The sequence below is a fragment of the Leuresthes tenuis genome, unplaced genomic scaffold, assembly GCF_036924035.1.
Source record: "Leuresthes tenuis unplaced genomic scaffold, fLeuTen1.0.hap1 SCAF_2, whole genome shotgun sequence".
NCBI lineage: Eukaryota > Metazoa > Chordata > Actinopteri > Atheriniformes > Atherinopsidae > Leuresthes > Leuresthes tenuis.
In genome coordinates, this window is record NW_027325356.1 from 10,890,146 (window position 1) to 10,909,471 (window position 19,326).

The following is a 19,326-nucleotide window of genomic DNA, read 5'->3' on the forward strand; positions in this document are numbered from 1 at the left end:
CAGGATTGCTTGGAAGTGTGCATGCCACCCCAGGAGTCACCGGGCGTTGGATGCCTGCAGAGTGGTGGGTGCTGAGAGCATGGGCGTGTTTGGATCAGGGACTGAATTTTCCTCTGAAGATGAGGAAACGGTTTATGGCACGATCCCATGAGAGTGTCTCCTGCTCTTTGAAGCTCCTGTCTTGGTGGCTGCTCTTATCTTTGGGAAGGGATTATTTTATCTCCTCCTGTTCCTTTCTTTCTCTTCTTCTTTTCTTTCTCGCTCTCTGTCAACTCAGGTTTGGTGCAGAGATCTCCTTGGAGATTGTCTCCTTGCCCTTACTCTTTCTTTCCACTCATTTCCAATTTCCCCCTGACAGAATACACCCAGCCATCTATCCACCACCACCCCCACTTCTGTTCCTTTTGCTTCCTCTGTTTCACCCCACTCTTTTTTATTTTCCCCAATATCTCCTCTATTCTACCCTTCCAACACATGACAGACTGTGTAATTAATGAGCATCATAAACCTCTCTTTCTATTAGCTACCCATTAGTAAACCTGGCAAGCCTGTCATTTTGGACAAAAACACACAGCTCCTTCATTTGATCCCAACATCAAAGGGGGAACCCCACTGTTTTCGGCTCAATACACTAATTGTGTCCTCGTTCTGGATGGGGCTACACCCCCTCTGCTTAAAAAAAGCAGCCAGTGCTGAGCGCAGATAGCACAGAGAAGTACAGAAGCAGAAAGTATTGATTATACGGGCCTAAATTTGGAGAAATCTTTGACACTGGAAAAATTACCAGTCGTTCAGTGGCGGCTCTAAAAAGTCTGCACTTGTGTGTTTGCACACTCACTTCATTGCACGCTTTACTGTAGACACATTTTACAAATAAGAAATGTCAGTGGGCTTCAGGCTCTGTTAGTGGTGTTTTATATGCCGCCTAAAAGATAAAAAGGAATTTGTAAGTGGGATGGTAAGCCCACACCCCCCCCATTTTACACTACAAACCAATAAAGTATGGGATCAGCATCCTGCTCAAGATAAGTTTCACTGAGAAGTATTTTTTTTTTCCTCATACGTGTTTTCCCGATTCTTTCATTGGAAGTCCAAGAACAAGCTGGAATAATCTTAAGTTAAACAAAGTATTTATTAGTGGTCACATGTAAAGTATATGGCAGTGCTGGACTCAGTGACAGAGCTCTCGCAGGAAATCCGTCAGGCCGAGTCCTGATATCCAGAAACACTTCATATTTATATTCAGCTTTATCTCCCAGAGGTTGTGATTACACTTGACAGAGTATAATTGGCCAGTTTTTAGTGGCATGAGCAGGCGAACCATTGTCCTTGTCGTGTTCTTTGGATGTGATTAACAATGTGTGTGTGTGAGTGTTGTATTAGGCGTTTATCAGTCTGTCTGACAAGACAGAGAAGCTTCATCTGACCCAGTTATTTAGTCTAGTTATGCTATCTTAAAGTAATGGAACATTTAAGGTAATCTATTGTGTAGTATGAGCACAGTGGAAAAGTGCAAACTAGGAACATAGGTTATTTAGTAAAATCCAGAATATGAATACATAATGTCTAAGAGCAAAGCCAATTATAACATACGTTTGGATATATTTGGTGCAGGTTAATGGATTATTCTACTTCCACAATACAAATGAAGTAGTAGTAAAGAGTATATGGTTGCACAAATTTGACACCAAACAACTAACAGAATCCAATATGCACATGATTATTCTGAATCTTACATGCAGCCGAAAGACAATTGCATGTGAGGCCGTTTTTCCCTTCTTACAGACCTGACACATCACATGCTGGGCCACCACAATAGGCTGAGTCACTATCGCAGCAGGAATCAACACTGTACTTCGGTCACAATTGTCTTGTGCCCCTTACAACATTCACGCCCTTTTGTTCCGCAAGATAAAGGCAACAGTCACATGTTTGAGCTTTTCGTGGCCAGCAGCTGCTCCTCTCTCCCTCTGTATGCTTCACATCCCCCTCTTCACCACCAAGCAGCATTTCCTCCAGTGGGCTTGCCAAGCATCGGTCCCCTTACACTGTTACATTACAAGGACATAAATACAGACCAACCATTGGACTCCATTGAATCTGGCCATCTTAGTCCCCCCCACCCCACACCCACCCCCGCCTTCCTTTTTCCCTTGTTTCCAGGGAGAATGCCCTGTTTTATGGTGGAATGAGCCAAAGTTGGCCACCAAGGTAGGCACTCCCCAACGCCAATAAATACCTACATCAATCAGGCAGATGTCTACAGAATATAGCTTTGTTCTATTTAGGTTCGTCACCACGGAGAAAGAGACGAAAAAGAAATCAAGAGATAGCTGTCTTCTGCATTTGACAATTGCCTCAATAAAAGCCAGATGTTTACTTAATTTGTTCTCAAATTTGATAATATGTCAGGCTAAAATAACTCCATCCCACGATAATGTGGATTGATTGAAAGTTTGGGGGTTCACGTCCTTGAGATGGCTTTAAACCCCCGCCACCTCCGCTCTCACAAGCATCAAAGGCAAAGCTTGGAAATAGGGCCCGCAAAGCCATCTCTCCGTTGGCCTCTTCAAAGGACAGGAAGTGTGTCAGAGGGACAGCCCCGTTTTCCCAGCAAATTCAGACGAGTTGCTATAATAACAAGCTCATCTGTGTGTCTGTGGCAGTCTAGTTCAAAGGGGAGCCTGATTCCTCTTGGTACAACATGCGATGATGGAGTCATGATGTGGAAATCACTGAGTAGTATGCAACTACAGGGCTGCATTAGGGACATGCATCTAGGCTTTGGCCTTATCCCTAAAGAGGTGATGGAGGCTGAAAATTGAGGCCGTATTAAATGTTTGATCTTAACTTTACTAGAAATTCATCTTCCTCAGATATATCTGTATACTGTCTAACGCCTGTGGGTATTAGTCACTTATCTACAGATTTTACAGGACCTCTTCTGCAATTGGTTCGTGCAATGAACTCACACCACACCGTTGTGACCTCTATGACCAGTCATAGTAGGGTGTAACGAAGTTGAGGGTTTATAGTGACATGAATGTCTTCAAAGACGAGTTCATTGTGGCACATTGCATCAAGCTTTAGATAGAAAACACTGCAATGACAATATAAATGAAAATAAATAAAAATGTATGACAAATTACATTAGAAATAAAGTTTTTCATGAAAATAATCAAAAAAAAAAAAGCAAAAGGAATTATTTGTCAAGCTGGATATGTCCTCTTCAACTAATTTGGCTTGATGCCCTCAGGGAGGCACAACTATGCAATCCTCAGGAAAACTCTTCTATTCCCTCAATTGTTGTATTTAGATTCGTGTCCACTATTATTGGATGTTATTGACTAGTTTGCATGAGATGCCAGATGTTAATGTTAACATGCCCATCTTGTCTTTTTTTAATGCAGTGCTGCCTGAGGGCCCAAAGTTAACAATGTTGCTGTTCAAGTGTGCTGTTGTTGTGAGTTTTATCTATCATTTAATTTCTATTCACTCTTTATATTAGAAAAAGTGGGGAGGTTCTTCAGCTAAATTTCCAATTTGGCATTAATCAAGTTTTCTGAACTGAGTGAATAATTTTTCAGCCGGATGTCATTTCAGATTTTGATGAGAGCAGATTTAGTGCTATGATGTACGTAGAGATCTTACTGAAAGCTGAAAGGATGTCATTCATGTGAAAGAAATTATTTGATTAAAAAGAACTTTATTAATAGCGTTACTTATGAGAGGATTTTTTAGATCAGCCTGCAGATATTAAGTGTTAAAGCATCTGCACTGAAAAATGCCGTTTTTAATGATGTTGGAGAGATGCCCGACAGAAGTGAGCCGTGTATATCAAACCAACTGCCAAAGAGCTTATAACACGTTATAAAAGACTTGTAGGCAGAATAAATAATGAGATCACAGACAGATTGAAATGTTTCATTAATTCTTGTAGAATTTTGTTTTTCATTGCAATATATTCAGACATACAAGCAATTCATTTTGCAGTTGGGGGTCAGGAGATTATGTTATATATTTTTTTATCACTAATAGCAAATAAAAAGCACTCACGCTGGAGAGATGGGACTGTGTAAGTAAGGAGAACTTTGATTTATGAAAACAAATGCTGTCTTTGCAGATATCAATATGAAGTTGAGTTTTCCTCTATCTTGATCTTGATGATTCATTTTTGCCACAAAAAGTTCTTTTTTTTATCTTTTAAAAGGCCTTCTATAAAAAAGGAATGTCAGTATTCTTGTTAATTTACCCTTTTTGGCAACTTTATATCTATTCTGAGAGGAGGGAAAAGTAATAAATCAAAGATCAGACAGAGGTTGATCCCTGGAAGTTAGAATAGGTCCTCACTGAGAACCAAATCTAAAGTTTGACCTCATATGTGATCAGTGGCTTGAAAGTACAAAGGCAAGACATTGGGATTATCTACATAAATGTTAAAGTCACCAGAAAAGATAGAATGTTTAAGGTCTGAGTAAAGCACAGATAAATCTATGTTCAGATAAGTGTATATTAGTCACTCAGCCAAACATGGTCAAAACAATTATCAAGAAAATAAGATTAGGTTTCAAAACCGTAAGAAAATGAACAGTGCTCTCTGTACTGAGATGCTGGAGGAATGCCTGCTGAAAACCCTTTATAATCAGATGTTAGATCAGCCCAAATTAACTGTACTAATGGGGTAAATTGAGTGGAGTTAATTTAAACTGAAGCAAATTGCTTAGTCGTGAAATCCCAAACGCACATTGGAAATGCCAAATTTTCACCTTTCAGTCGTATACTAAGTGATCCGTCCATCTATCTATTTTCTATAACCACTTAATCTAATTTATTGTCATGGCGTGCTTGAGCCAATCCCAGCTGCCATTGGGCGAGAGACAAAGTTCACCCTGAATGGGCTGCCAGTTCATCACAGGGCCACACAGAGACAAACAAACACACGCACTCACTCTTAGGGTCAACTTTGAAGTACCAGAGTACCCGAAGAGAACCCACGCATGCCCACGCACAGAACATGCAAACTCCACACAGAGGGGCCCCAGCTGGGAATTTGAACCAGGAACCAACTCTTGCTGTCAGGTGACAGTGCTAACCACCACACCACCATGCTACCCAATTAAGTTATTGACACTGTTAAATTGTGTTAAATTGTGTTAAATTGTTAAATTGTTAGCTGAAATGTCAGCATAGCATAAGCACGCTAGTAGGGAAGGGAGAAAGTCGGTTCATGCAGTTGCAGCAGTGTATCAGTTAACCCCAGCTGTTTCTGATAAAAGTTTGTAAAAGTATCAGTTGAAAAATGAAGCAGTTTTGGCAGTTATCCAAAATTCTCGATCGCATTGGCTCTACACAAAATCAGTTCACTGAGTGGAACTGCTCTTTGGTTCTCGGGCTAGGTGCACAGACCTGAAATTTCCACAGTGCAGAATTGGCTCTAAAAAGATTTATCCATGGTGTGTATCTCCAGTATGTGCACATACAGTGCTTAACAACTACTATACAAGATGGTTAGCTTGAATGAACAGGAATCTGGTTCTCTGAGCTGGTGTGTTCTGTTTAAGTAGACATCCTAAGTTCTGCAAATTTTGGCATCCAGCCTTCTGTGATGAAGGCAGAACAGTTACCTGGCTAGATGCTAGTCCAAGGCTAATGGACTGCTGTAGGCCTATTTATAATGTTTCAGTGTCAACTGTAGTGTTGGCTTGTACTTGCCCCATACACACAATCCCTCCATGTCTTGGTTTTGTGATTTTAGACCTACCTGAAAAATCCTCGGCAGAAAACCTGTGAAAAAAATGTTTAATAATCCAATGATTTAGTAAAACACAGTTTTGTCCCTTTCAACATGTTTTAAGCACCTGCTGGCAAACACATATTATATGTTTCAATGCAAATCTTTGAATTTGCTTTGCATAGTCTTTGCAAAATATATGAATTGTATAGTGTATGCTTGACATACTGGTGTGCTGGAGGCACACAGCAATAGAAAACAAGGGCTGTATAGTTGAGCACTATTTTTTTTTATTTGCTCCAAAAGAGAGACACAGAAAAAAGCCTCTTATGTTTTAAGACTTCAAAGAAATACTACACAAGGCCTCAGAAATGACAAGTGACAACTAAATTTAGACAACCAGCATTTGGTAAAACATGGCACTTTTTCCTCTCCCTCTTTTCTATATTTTTCTTCAGTTAATACACAAATAAAAGAACGCTTTTATGCAAAGACCTGCACCAAAGGAAACACCTGGTAAAACATTTGAACAAAAATGGTGTCGTATATATTTAAGAGTTGTTCATGTTCAGTCACAACATGTAGTTGTTGCACATTCTTTTGTTATGTTTTGTTATTGCCTGTTGTTGTTGCACATCTAAGACAAACTTTTTTTGTGTAACTGATCACTTTTTCTATTTTTTTTAATAGATAGATAGATAGATAGATAGATAGATAGATAGATAGATAGATAGATAGATAGATAGATAGATAGATAGATAGATAGATAGATAGATAGATAGATAGATAGATAGATAGATAGATAGATAGAAATAAATAAATAGATAAATAAAATCCCCTTGTATATATTGTTGCAATGATCTTTTAAACCTCAACCCCTTTGCAGATATTTTGTGTTATTGTTCACTGGGCCTAAGTCATAAAGGCTACCCATTCTAAATAGGCAGCTTGATCCAGTATGCATATCTGGGGAAGACAAAATGAAGTTATAAGTTAGGGAAGAACCCCCCCACACACACAATTTCATAGAAGTGGACTGGGCTGGGCTTTGCTGTATATCAGAGGAGAAACAAAAAGTATAACTGATAAGGAGTCACTCGTTATTTACAGACTTAATTTGGTAAGAATTTCTGCAAAATGATTGAGTCTGATGCGTGATAAAGTTTGACCATACACTAATAATGTTTAGAGCATTGAAGACGGATCTCTTAGGAGAACATCCGGAGCAAAAATGATGATTTCTGACACAGTGATGCCCACTGTGTGCTATATTACTGTCACACTGAGATACTGGCAGCCCAACATGAATTGGAACAGTGACTGCTGTCTTATACTGTATATCTGCAGACATCAAAAGCATCTTAGGGTTCTTTCATCTGCCTTACTCCAATAAGACCCTTATTCTCATGTGAAATACCCCAGGGAGATGAGCACAGAGCCTCATGATTTGATTTTGACCTCAGGAGGCCCATTTCAGTTACTTGCTGCTGATGTATTCACAACTAACGTGAAGAAAGCAGTTAAAGATAAAGAGGGAATCCAGACAGTCCTTGGCATTTTACGATGGCACGTTCTGCCATAGTTCACTCCAAAATAAAGAAAAAAACGTAGCCCCTGCTATTTGATGTAGGTAGGTAGGGGTAATCAGTCCTGCTGCACCAGGGGAAACTTTTGGCAACTTTCTTTTCCACCTCCTACATACATTCTTGTATTCACTACATGCACTAAAAAAAACGTGTCAAACTGCACGTTGTGGTTTGGGGTAATCTGAGCCCCAAAACTGTGATCCCACGCGCGAACCCGCGGAAGATCCCGGGCCCCATTTCAGTGAACCAACTCCACAGTTCAGTGTTTGCACGTATTTGTTTACACTCGGGGGCGGTGAGTAAATTCTTACGGTTGAAACTAACGTTTTGTTGACACCTTCAATGCGATTCGACAAGACACTGTAGTGGAGAAAGCTGAACGAGCTGTGTCAAGTTAGACTGAAAATAAGTACCAGTTTCCGGAAATAGCACGCTTTAGAATTGTTTTTTTTTTATTGTGTCGGTTAATTGCAGTGTACTAGTTCAAATTTTGAATTTGATATTCACGATGCGTCAGATATTCAAAACTTTAAGGATATGAGTTTAATTTTTAGGCTTTGAATCCTTAAGGATGTCGTATCGTAGTAGGCTATTCCTTATATTACTACGCATCGATTCCTTGCCTTTTACTCTGAAGGTCTTGACAGGAAGTCAGTCCGCCTGCTGTATTCCATTAGTCTTGTAGGTGGCGGCACTGTGGATCAAAGGCTCGCCTGGCTCCCCAGTCGCGCGGTCTTGTGCTGAGTGTAGTCTGCTCTCAGTCTCCACGGACGCTCAACTGTCTGGATATCGTTGCCTGTCTCTTTTGTTTTCCTTGGATTATATTCATCTGATGGTTTTAAACTCCAACTCAATGTATAGAAATGGGTAAACTGCACTCGAAACATGGTAAGATTTTTTAGTCCTAAGAAAAAAATCACAGCTGTAGTTGCAGTTGTAGTAATTTTCATCAGTGTTGCGATACTTTCTAGTAACATATTCATTGTGTCTTTTCTTTCTATCCTTAAAGCCGCTATTTGTAAACCGAGGGAGAGTCCAGAAGGTAAGCACTTTTTCCCTGTATCTTTTCCTTCCTTGCGTGATGCACTATAATATTTTCTAAGAATTTTAGGTCAGTTTGCGAATAGCAGAGCAGTTTCCACACTCATTAGAGTAGCTTCACAGCGGAGAGTCCGACTCTGTGAAGAAGGGCGCATTTTAGAAAACACGTTGCCAGAGAAGATATAGTTTTCGTCTGCTAATATTGCTCTTCTGTGTTTCAGGCGACAGTTTTGTAGTCAATGCCTGTTTGGCAAGAAAGGGAATCGACGACTGGCTAGTGAAGCAGAAATACTACTGCACGAGCTCTCGCCTCGAGCAACAGGACTATCACCTCAAGAATAGCTGCGGGTTGACTGCACGGGTGAGTAAGACTGGACGTGTTCCAGGCGAAGTCGCATATTCTTCTTGAGTTCATATTTGAAGTGTTATTTTATTACTTCGACGTGCTCGTGCGCGCATTTTAAACACATTTTTTGGCAGTTGTGGTAATTGCGCTTAATTACTACTTAAGCGCGAGGCTACATTTATTCTTTGGCTTACGTCGTCCTTTGCCGATGTTTCAAAGTGTTCTCAAACTTTCCTAAATCCCCGTTGAAGGGTAGACCTTTTTGTAGCAGATTAGCGCTGGTGAGGAAAGTAATGCACACATGTTGGTTGAACATAGTGATGAAAAGTTTCTGATTTCACACTAAACAATCAGCTCGTCCTCCAGTCACCAATGCAAGTTGCAAAATTCCCCGTTTGTGCCTTTTACACTTTTTACAATTTTGTGGTTCTATTTTGAAACAATGAATTTTAATGTTGCTTTGGCTGAGTTTGCATCTACTCCTGCAGGGGACATAGTTTATATCAGCCTGTTTTACTCTTCTGAGTTTTTTTTCACCACCCCCCTCTTGTAATTTAAGTAACAATAGAAGTTGAAAAGCTTTGCTGAGTGACAATCTGGTGACAAGTGTGCATTGTAAAAGCTGGGGAGAGATGTTGGAGGTCATGCTTGTTTTGTATTTTGGCAGTGCAGTTAAAACTGTGCTGTTGTTGTCAAGTGGGGAAATCCTTTGGAATTGCTTCAGAGGATCCTTTAAGCCTCTTTGGTTAGAGATGCCTTCCTCAAAGGCAGCATGTTAGAGGAACCGGAGCCCATCAAGAAAAAAAAGGGAAATCAGCTCCTCCACCCACGACTCAGACATTTCGAGCAGGAATGCTATTTATTGAACGTAGCCCAAGATTCAGGATCTATTTTATTTTGAACACACTGGGGCACCCATTGTGATATTCTGTTCTGGTGTCGCATGGCACTATTTTCCCTTTAAAACACTTGACAGTTCCTTTGGTTTGTGACCAAGAATATACATGTAATTGACATTTAACTGCTTGATGTAGTAAACACATTTTTTTTTTATTGTACCTTTGCTGCTCATTTGCTTATTATGATGAAACTTATACTATTGTAGCATGCGGCAGTTCTTGAGTAAAGGTCATGTTTTACGGCATGTTTAAACTGATTAACACACAAGTGGGACGGAATTACACTTGCTGGGTTGGATTCTTGCCTTTGATATGAGGAAGTAGTGGCATTCCGGAAAACAGATGACAAAAAAGAAAAATGGTTGATGTCTTAGAGAACAAAAATGAAAAGTCTGGTCTAAAGTTAAGAGTAGTTTTTTCATGGGCTTTATGATGGTTTTGACAGCTTTGTAATTTAGTTATTGAAGACGGCTCTTCATTGAGTGTTGGGAGCTAATCCTGATGTGTGTCCACAGTTGTAGAAACCGCAGCACCTAATGTTGTTCGTTTGGGATGTTTTTTTAAGGGATCGCTTTAAATGAAAGACCCGGATCTGTATTTCTTTTCCAGAGGATGGAGATGCTGCCGCAGCAGCAAAGCAATTCCGCTGACATTGTTGCTTATGTATTTTGTAGGGTTCATACGCTTTGGGCAATTTAAGCATTTAAAACCACATTATTACCATGCAATTACCATAAATTATTACCACAAAAACAAACACTCACTACTTTGTTCTTTATATATTCACATCCTTCTTTTCCATACAACGGTGATGTGTAGAGTTTTGGCCCAGGACGGAGGGGCCCCTGCAGAAAGGGTTGGATGTTTTTGAACAATTTGGTGTTAGCATGGTTCAGCTTGAACAAATAATTCGAGTCTAGGCGCCGCAGTTTAGAGCATTTGCGTGGCATTGAAGGCCAAGAATGTGCTTCTGTAGCTTGTTTCTGTTTTGCCATCAGTTTCCCCGACACCTTAATTAAATCTTTGCGTCAGTCATGAAATCAGGCAGATGCAACAAGGTTTAAAAGTGCTTTCTGAAGTTTTAATGATAGTTAATGTTTCTGCCTGATGTGTTCACATCAGGGCTGTTACGAAGAGCTACTCGAAGAGTCAGAGGTCCCAGCATTTTCCAGAGCATTGAGTGAACAATTTCACATATGAAACTCAATTTTCTTTACTAAATGATCAAAATTATCTTCAAAATATTCATGCTATTTGCTTATTGAGACGGAAGTTTAAAAGCTTCATCCGCCCATGTGCTCTGAGACTCAAAAGCTAAGCTGTCATATGAGAGAATGTCTACTCTTAAGCTCTAAAAATTGTCTCTGTTGTAAAGAATACCTGGTGAGATAGTTATTTATAGACGCTGTTCTTTAAGCTCCCCTCCCAGCTGAACCAGGGTCCAGGAGAATGTGGGTCGGGTGTCAACAGCAGGGAGTCCACTCTTGAAATTCTTTTGATCCGATCTCAGCCACATCGTAATCCCAATGGGAACAATGCATATTTCAAAGAAGTTCTTGTTGTGAGGCGATGCTCACATTAGCAGCTTGATGGCATTATCGGTTTAACTTGAAGCTGAGTACGCAGAGATACACATACGCTTATGGGTGCGCTGGAAGACTTTTCGTGTTTTGACGCAGGCTGTGTACTCATTCATGAGTTCTGTGGTCAGATGCTTGCTGGACAGTGAGTGAGTGGTGTGGGCAGGTGGATCTGCGGTTCTCAAAACATGAGATCCAGGTCATGTGAGCCTCAGCACACTTTCTCCCCAGCGTACAGCACAGCGTCCACACCCACCCATAAATCTGTTATGTTATTTGCAGGCTGTGGAAATCTCTTACTGACATAGACATAGATAGGGCTGAAGATTTTCACAACATAAAACTTGGAAGTTCAAATTGTTGGTGGCTAGTTTACTAGCTTGCTTCACTTTGCCTTGGTTTTTAGATGTGAAGACTAACGTCAGAAATACGCTGTTTAATGACTCTCCTCACAAGTCATCTAAGCACCCCCCCTTTCCCTTCCCCCCTTTTGGTTCTACCCTCTTATCCTTTCTCTTTCTCCCGCCCTATTCCCCATCTGTTTGTTGCGTTTACCCTGTGGCCCCGTGTTGGTTGAGGTTAATGAAATGAGACTGCATTTGAAGTGAGCGATTCAGGGAGGTGTTTGTAGTGACACCAATGGCTCCTCCTTCTCTTTAAAACCCCCCATGTCCAGTTTTCCCAAGCTGCTGCTCTTGCCATCCCAAAACGTAGATTTTCTTCTTCAACAGAACTTCCATCTGTTTGTATAGAGCGCAGACAAAAAGCTATGGTACACGTGATGACAGAATGCAACTCAAAAGTGAATCACAGTTGAACTTCTGCCCCTAATGCCCCTGTTTCACAGTTGGTTGCATGGTCTTTGATTCTTCTTTTTTCTCTCTTTTTCTTTTGGCTTTCTTAAAGTATAAAGGCTTTTTGGACATTGGCCTAGAGCTTTTAAACACTGTCCCCCAGCCTCCAAGTCTGCTAAAAGACATGGCAGGTTTTGCGCCCCTTCGTTTTTCGCTTCTGCTGTTGTGCTTTTTCTTTCTTGGTTGTTTTCACAAAGCGAGGGCCCTTGTCTGGAAGCTGAAAGCACCCTTCAAATGCAGACTCCTCTTCCTCTCTCCTCCTTTCTGTCCTCACCCTGTGCATTTTCTTTTCCCACCGGCTGGCCTCTTGTGCATGCTGTGTGACGTATGCCCCACTCCCATTGGGCTCTACCCCCTCTGCGGTCCCAAGGGACCGAGGCCCTGTTGTTGCTCTTTGAAGAGGCTGGGAGAAAAGTTTGGAGCCGCACTCTAAAGAGAAGAAAAGCTCAGTCTTTGGGAGGAGGGGTAGCACCTGGCTATAGAGGGGCTGTTATTTTTTTCTTTCCTTTTTTTTTTTTTTTTACTCATGAGAAGACTTGTTGGAGGTCTTGGGATGACATCAGTGTAGCTGTCGGACTGGGAGGTTCCTGTACGTGGAGGTGGCTTTCATGTCACGTCAGGCATTATATGTCACATAGGTCATTTAAAGCTGGCGGGGTTTCTCCTGCGTGACAAAGCGGAGCTGATAACTGACAGTTGTTGTGAATGGCGTCTTCTGTGAAAGATTGATAGAGTAGATAAAGCTCTGGTGACATGCAGACATTTGATCAGCACTATCCACCTTTCCTGTTTTGTTAAAGCTAAAGCATCTCTGCATCCTCTGCTCTCTTTATAGTTCACACTGGCTATTACATATCACACACCAGTTTCCTAAGTTACACAGTACTGTAGTTGTAGAAGTCTCTTAACATGCTTTAGTAATCAGCTGTCACTGTAGGTGTAATCAGAAATAAACGTGCATTTGGCACATTGATAGTCTTAAGTGGAATGGTTATGTTTGTGCATGGCTGTTCATGCAAGTGTGCAATATGTCTGGAGTCAGCTGTCCAGATGCACTCCAGAGATCAAAGGCTTCTTTGGGAATGCGCTCTGAATCTCAGGGGATTAGCTGCAGAGATTGTGCTTTGTTTCCCTAAATATATGCTCAGTTTGGAGCAATGGATAGCTGTTGATCAAAGTGTCTCTCTGGCTTGGGAGTTTTGTTGCACACTTGAGGGTGGCATTTCACATCTCCTAAAGAAACCATAGAAAATAAACCATTTTTTTCTGCTCTTCAATTCTGTTCTGAACTTGTTTGTATTTTCCTTGCCAATTATGACATGAGATGAAGTAAAAAGGGAGAACAAATTACGCTTAAAATATTTAGACTGATGGATAATTGCAAGTTTCATGCAGTCAGTGTGATAGATCAAAGACTTTTGAGAGTTAGAATCCCTTGAACACGAAGCAAATGTACCGCTTCCACCCACTAACATCTGACTCTTTTGCTTGGTGGGAAAGTTGCTGGTATTAATTGGTTCCATTTCTCATTTGTAATGATGTAAATGTGACATGCAGTGTTATACTCACAAGATATACGTACCTTTTTTGTCAAATATATCTATTGTGCACTAATTTAGGTGTAAAATAATAAATAAATCAATCTATTGTGCACTAATTTAGGTGTAAAATAATAAATGGTTTATTTGCAGTGACGGGAAGAGAAAGAAATCTTCATAGTTGGGCATTACTTTGTTTCCAATTACTAGATATTCTGAAAACACTGTTCAGTCCAACTCTACTTTACACTGTTGGTTTTCAGACTTTTGAAAGTGAGTTTTGAACACTGAAATAAAAGAACAATCTAGATACATGAGTGAAAGAATAGGCGGTCAGTGAAAGAGAGGGCTGTGTGTGTGGGTTTGGGAAGTTCCTGGTGACTTGGGCCCCTGTGGCAGTTCTGGGCTTTCTGTGGGAGCTTAGTGCACATTTTAACCACCCACTTAAAAGGCTCCGCTAAAGTGGGTGTTTAAGTGTTTAAACCCTGAATAATTCTGTTGTTTGTTTATCGAGCTCCCATGTGGGTTGCGCTGTGGCCCGTGCAGTTAGTGCAGAATAATTTCACTGAGCACTCACAGTGGCTCTCGATTTGGACAAGATCATCATCTGCATACAACTGCTGTCAAGCTCTCATGAGAATGTGCACATGCAAAGGAATGTGCATGTACACGAGTGTGCCATGCAGCACGGAGGCACTCTCATATGTAAACACGTTACCCATGTGTTTTCATTCTATGATATGAATCCATTTATCACAGCCAACAGAGTCCCAATGTGATTCCTTTCCATTTGTTTATTTTACAAACTGGATCTAGGGAACCACCAGTGATGGACTCCACAACCTCCTTAAGCCCTGTTGGTGTATTTATCCTCCTTGTGTTTGCGTGCTTTGGTGACCAGGGCTCCAGGGCCACCTGAGGTGGAGGGAATGGAGGAAGTGAATTTAGGTAAACAAAAGTTGGAGAGCATTGTGCCTCTCCCTGACGGAGGTTCCAGGCCTTTTCAGCTCTTCCTGTGGCGCCAGGCCTGGAGGAGGTCTGGATTGTCTGTTAGGGGATGTTTTTAGTAGAAGGAAAGCTAAACAGAAGATCGGCCCCGCTGAAAGGAAAGCTGTCCTCCCCTGGTGTGTTTATACTCCACAGGTGCCACAGTCCAAAGAGGACCTCACCCTGTAGATTCTCAATAGAGCAGACCAGGCCTGGGCTCCCTAAGGGGACATTTGGCCTGTCTGTCAAACCCACCATTCCCTCACCTAAGTTAATCCTTAATTAGAAAAAAGAAACAAAAGCCTCTGAAAAAGGTTTCTTTTGGTTTTTTTTTGGGACAATTGTATTACTTTAAAGCGGTCTGAAAGCTCACAAGGTTAGTATAGTTTTGCTTTAGGGCTGAGAGTTGGATTATAAGTGTGTTCAACATATTTACATCAATATTTAATGTCGCTTTTCACTTTTGTAAACATTTGCCTTTGTCTTTGAGGCTTTCACAAATCATATTATATTAAATTTCACCCGCCTCGCTGATGGTTTTGGGGCATCTTGTGTGCTGTTAAGATGCAACTGAGCTACGAAATTATGAGGAAGTTACTTGACTATATTGAGCCATTGATGCTTGGATCCAACACAAAATACCTCAACTTCTTCTTGAATAGGGTTTTCTTTTCTATATTTGCATAGATGTCCTTTTCACGTTAACCGTTGTTTGAGCATTGGTTGTAGAATTCAGTTGCTGTCTGTAACTGTATAACCTACTCCGCTGCAGGTTCATTATGGTGAGCAGTGACACAAGCCACTAATTCCAGTCAGCTATGAATAGAAATGTACTTCTGGCACCGACACGCTTGTATATAGTAGTTGAAGCGTCTATTTCTGCTGCTATGTTTACTTGCTAAGTTGAAACACTCTCTGTAATTACAGGGATTTTAAGTCCACAGTTAAAAGGTCAGATGTGAGGGATGTTTTGAGGTAGTGGCTTGTGGCTGGCAGAATGTCTGCTCCAAACATGGTCTGCATATATGTGTGGGTGAGCGCATTGATTTGTGTGTGCCCAGGCAGAAAGGAAAAATGTGGCCACCGTGGTGGGTAGGTCAGTCCCATCGGGGCAACGTGCACACGTCAGAGGTTTTCATAAGTGCCACCAACCACTAGGAGCTGACAAGGGTCAGTAATTATCACAGAAAAAATGTTGACGTCAGCTGTCATCTGGAGCAGTTTTTTAAATAAATCTGATCATCTCATTTTTTTTCTTTGGCATTTTCTCATCCATGGTTCCGCTTTCACATGTATAGTGACTGGATTAAGCTCACACTACATGCAATAGGCACCAGCTGCAACTCCCAAAACAGGCTTGGTATATTTTAGATAATAACAAAAACCTTGATCTATTCTGCGCAGTCTGGCTTTAAATCTAACACACAGCAGATCAGATAATAAAAAAAAACTGATAAAAGATAAGGCTGTGATTTTATACTTAGATGCCCCTTTAAAAAACACTACAAACGTATGTACACATAGACAGTTAACGTATAAAATGCATTTTTCTTGTTACACGACGGAACACTGAAAAAACATCCAGTATCATGTGCTTAAGCTATTTAAGAGTGGGATCGTGAAGCTTTTGCTGCTGACATGACAAGTTAAAGAGCCGTATCTTCTCATTTGGCTTTGATAAAAGGCTGAAGTGGCTGTCACTTTCTTTCTGCCCTCAAGGTAGACTTTCTGACTAAAACCCTGTTCCTCCCACACTTTGCAGCACTTGAGACTGGCGTCTGAAGCCACCCAGATGACTGAAGAACTGTCTCATCTCAAAGAGAGCTTTGACTAATTATTAAGACACTCTAGACACAGTCTAGCAGCGTAGCACAGACTGTGCACAGAGTCTCAGACATTTAAGCATGGAAGGAGGCATGGAGCCAAACATTTGTCTTGACTATATAATCTATTACATTTATGCAGCAATGACTGACAAACATGCACAAACTGTTAGGAGGGCAAAGTTTTGAAATCAAACATTTCTTCCTCAGTGAGGGTGAAGTATCTAAGAGTTAAACTGAGCACACAAGCTTTTGAAGATGAGGTGTGTCATTTTTCAGAAATCAAAGAGGGCCATAATGTTGTGATTTGTTGCTCTTGGCAGGTGGCGACCAGCTGTAAATCAAGAACAAATGACAGGCAATTTCTGTTCTCTTCCAAACAATCATTTTAATTGTGGAGTTCATTGGCTGGTGGGGAATGTGTTCAAAGGCTCCTCTTCTAGCTCAGATGCAGTTTGATTAGCAAAAGGATGACTCAAAACGACAGTAATTCACTTTAGAGCCTGACTAAAATATGATATATACTAGCTGGTGTTATAGTATCTTTCCCAATAATTCCTTAGTTTCAGGTGCCTACCTCGTTTGATTTAAATGCAGCTATGTTTGATGCGACAAATGAAGGAAAGAAAAACCTAATAAAAACCCAGAAACCTTAAGTATTTATTTTTGTGTGTTTGCTACACAGTTAAATAATTGTTTGTTGCTACAAGCTGCATATTTCATGAAAGGGTTAATGAACTATGATCTTAATTGTCTTTTTTTTAGCATCTACCTTAAACACTCCAAGCTGAAAGATAATGATGGTTATATAAGAGCAGCTGCATCCTGGTGCGATAAGCTGTATGTTTTACATTCAGTTTACGTACGATCCGATTAGTCGACTAATCGAAAAAAATAACTGGTGATAAGTCGACTATTAAAATAATCGTTTCTGGCAGCCCTACAGCTGGTTGTCCTCCAAACAGATATTGGGCAATTCAGTCCCCAGTGTGGTAACATTTTCCTTGGGCAAGACACTGAATCCAATCTTGCTCCTGCTATGTTCATCACTGTGTAACTGTCAAGAAAAAGCGCTGCATACTGTATGTAGTTGTGGAGATTCACCTACAATAACCTTGTTGCAGTTAAGGAAATGATCTATAAGGGATGTCTCCAAACTGCTGTAGAGGTGACCACATGGTTAAGCTGTTTTATTTCCCCTGTTGTGTGGTATAGCTTAAGTGGGGTTGAGTTGAGTGTATTGGAAAATGTAGTACTAAAAATAATATTAGGTAAGAGATACCCAGTAGAGTCCTGCCGCGTGACACCATTGTAATGGATGTGAGCGGGAGGCAGCCTTTGACACCTTGTTTCCTCCCTTTACTTCTCTCAGCTTTGATAAATAGAGTGATAAATGTTAATTGCTGCGGTTACATGTTTTTCAAAAGCTAATAAAGGCTTTTACCTTGAGTAACAGGTAGGGCTTAGTGCCCCAGGCGCTGACTGAGTTGTAAAAGCTTATCGTTGCAGGTGTAAAAGTTTTGTAAATGGGTCATTAAAGTGTTGGCCAACTTCACAAATGCAACAGAAAAAAAAAAGTGAGAGGGGGAGGGAGCTTACTTCAGATCAGCATGTTTCTGAGGCATAGAGATGAGGGCTGTAAATCTCTGCTAATATTCCACTGAGCCTTTCAGGAGGCAGCCTTTGATGTGGGTGAGGTAATGTGACCAGCAGTGTTTGCAATGTTAATCTGACGTGGAGAAATGACTGGTGGCTGTGCACTATCTTTCTACAAAGGGGATGCATCCAATTCCAGCCCATGCTGATCCTTTTAACAACAAAAAACAAATGGAATTCAGAGAGAATACAGCTGGTGAGCTTGTGTCTCTGCAGTCTGTTTCCCAGCAATAACCCAGGGTTAATGTGCTCATTCATAGAATTTGACTTGATATATGATACCCAGCACAAAGTTCTACTGAGAGACTCCTCCAGCCTCATTTTTGTGTATGTTTGTGTGGTGAATCTCTGTATGACCTGTGTCATGAACTGGAGTTAACACGGTAAGCCCTCTGGCATGTGCAGCCTCCTCAAACCCTTTAAGCTTTATGTGTTGCTGACCATGCACACTTTAATCATAGAGCTACTTCCTCCAACCTGCCTGGTGATGGATCCAAACTTCATGGCTATAATTTCCTTCCTGGGGTGCAGGAAGAGAGGCGGGTGTGCCGTGACTGAAGGGTGTCAGGCCTGGGGCCGCCGAGTCTGCAGGGAAGGTGTCTGTCGATGAAGCTGAGAAGTCAAATTATATGTTGGCTCTCATTAGCTGACAAAGCTTAAGGACATTAAAATGTCCTATTAATTATTTGTCATCAATTCAGTTTAGGTATTGCACTTTATTGGTTGAGTTTCAGGAAAAAAGGATTGTGATTTAAAGTTTCGTGTTCAACTACTTTTTTGGTCTTTTCCAAGCAGATTAAGCCTCTTGTCATGTTTCACATACTAACTTTGTGATAAAGCTGTTCAGCTGTGTAATATTTTACCTAAAAAATACAATATACCAAGTATTCTGCAAGGTGCTTCCCATTTAAAGTATCCACCAGATAGTATAAAGGGTGAGAGGCTCAACATCAAAGATTTACAGTGCGTGACCTCTGGAAAGACTCTGAGTCTCTTATCAAAGGTATAAAATTGCGTTGTAAAACAGAGAAGATATAATTTCCTCTTGGCTGTTCAAACTGTTCATGAAATGTGTGTTAGGCATTTGTTCAATGCGTTGTAAAACTGACATTTTTTTGACATTTTACCCAAGCATCTGTTCGACAGTTCTAAAGGAGCAAATTCAAGAGTGCCTGAGTGGATAATGTGATGATGAGCCAGATAGTACCTTTGAAAAAAAGAAAAAGGAAAAAACACTTTATCTTTTTTTGCTGGAGAGAAATGCACAGATTCACTTGCCATGGCT

General features: G+C 40.8%; 1 protein-coding gene across 1 annotated transcript in view; it reads left to right on the plus strand.

Moving 5' to 3' along the window:
- The first annotated feature begins 8,040 nt into the window (after positions 1-8,040).
- The window catches only part of nkd1 (NKD inhibitor of WNT signaling pathway 1), a 32,166-nt gene continuing 20,880 nt past the window's right edge, over positions 8,041-19,326 (plus strand). Inside the window, exons 1-3 of the mRNA XM_072380177.1 lie at positions 8,041-8,205; positions 8,327-8,359; positions 8,580-8,719. Of these exons, the coding sequence (XP_072236278.1) occupies positions 8,181-8,205; positions 8,327-8,359; positions 8,580-8,719 (198 nt within the window). The 5' untranslated portion in view covers positions 8,041-8,180. The remainder of the gene's footprint in view (positions 8,206-8,326; positions 8,360-8,579; positions 8,720-19,326) is intronic.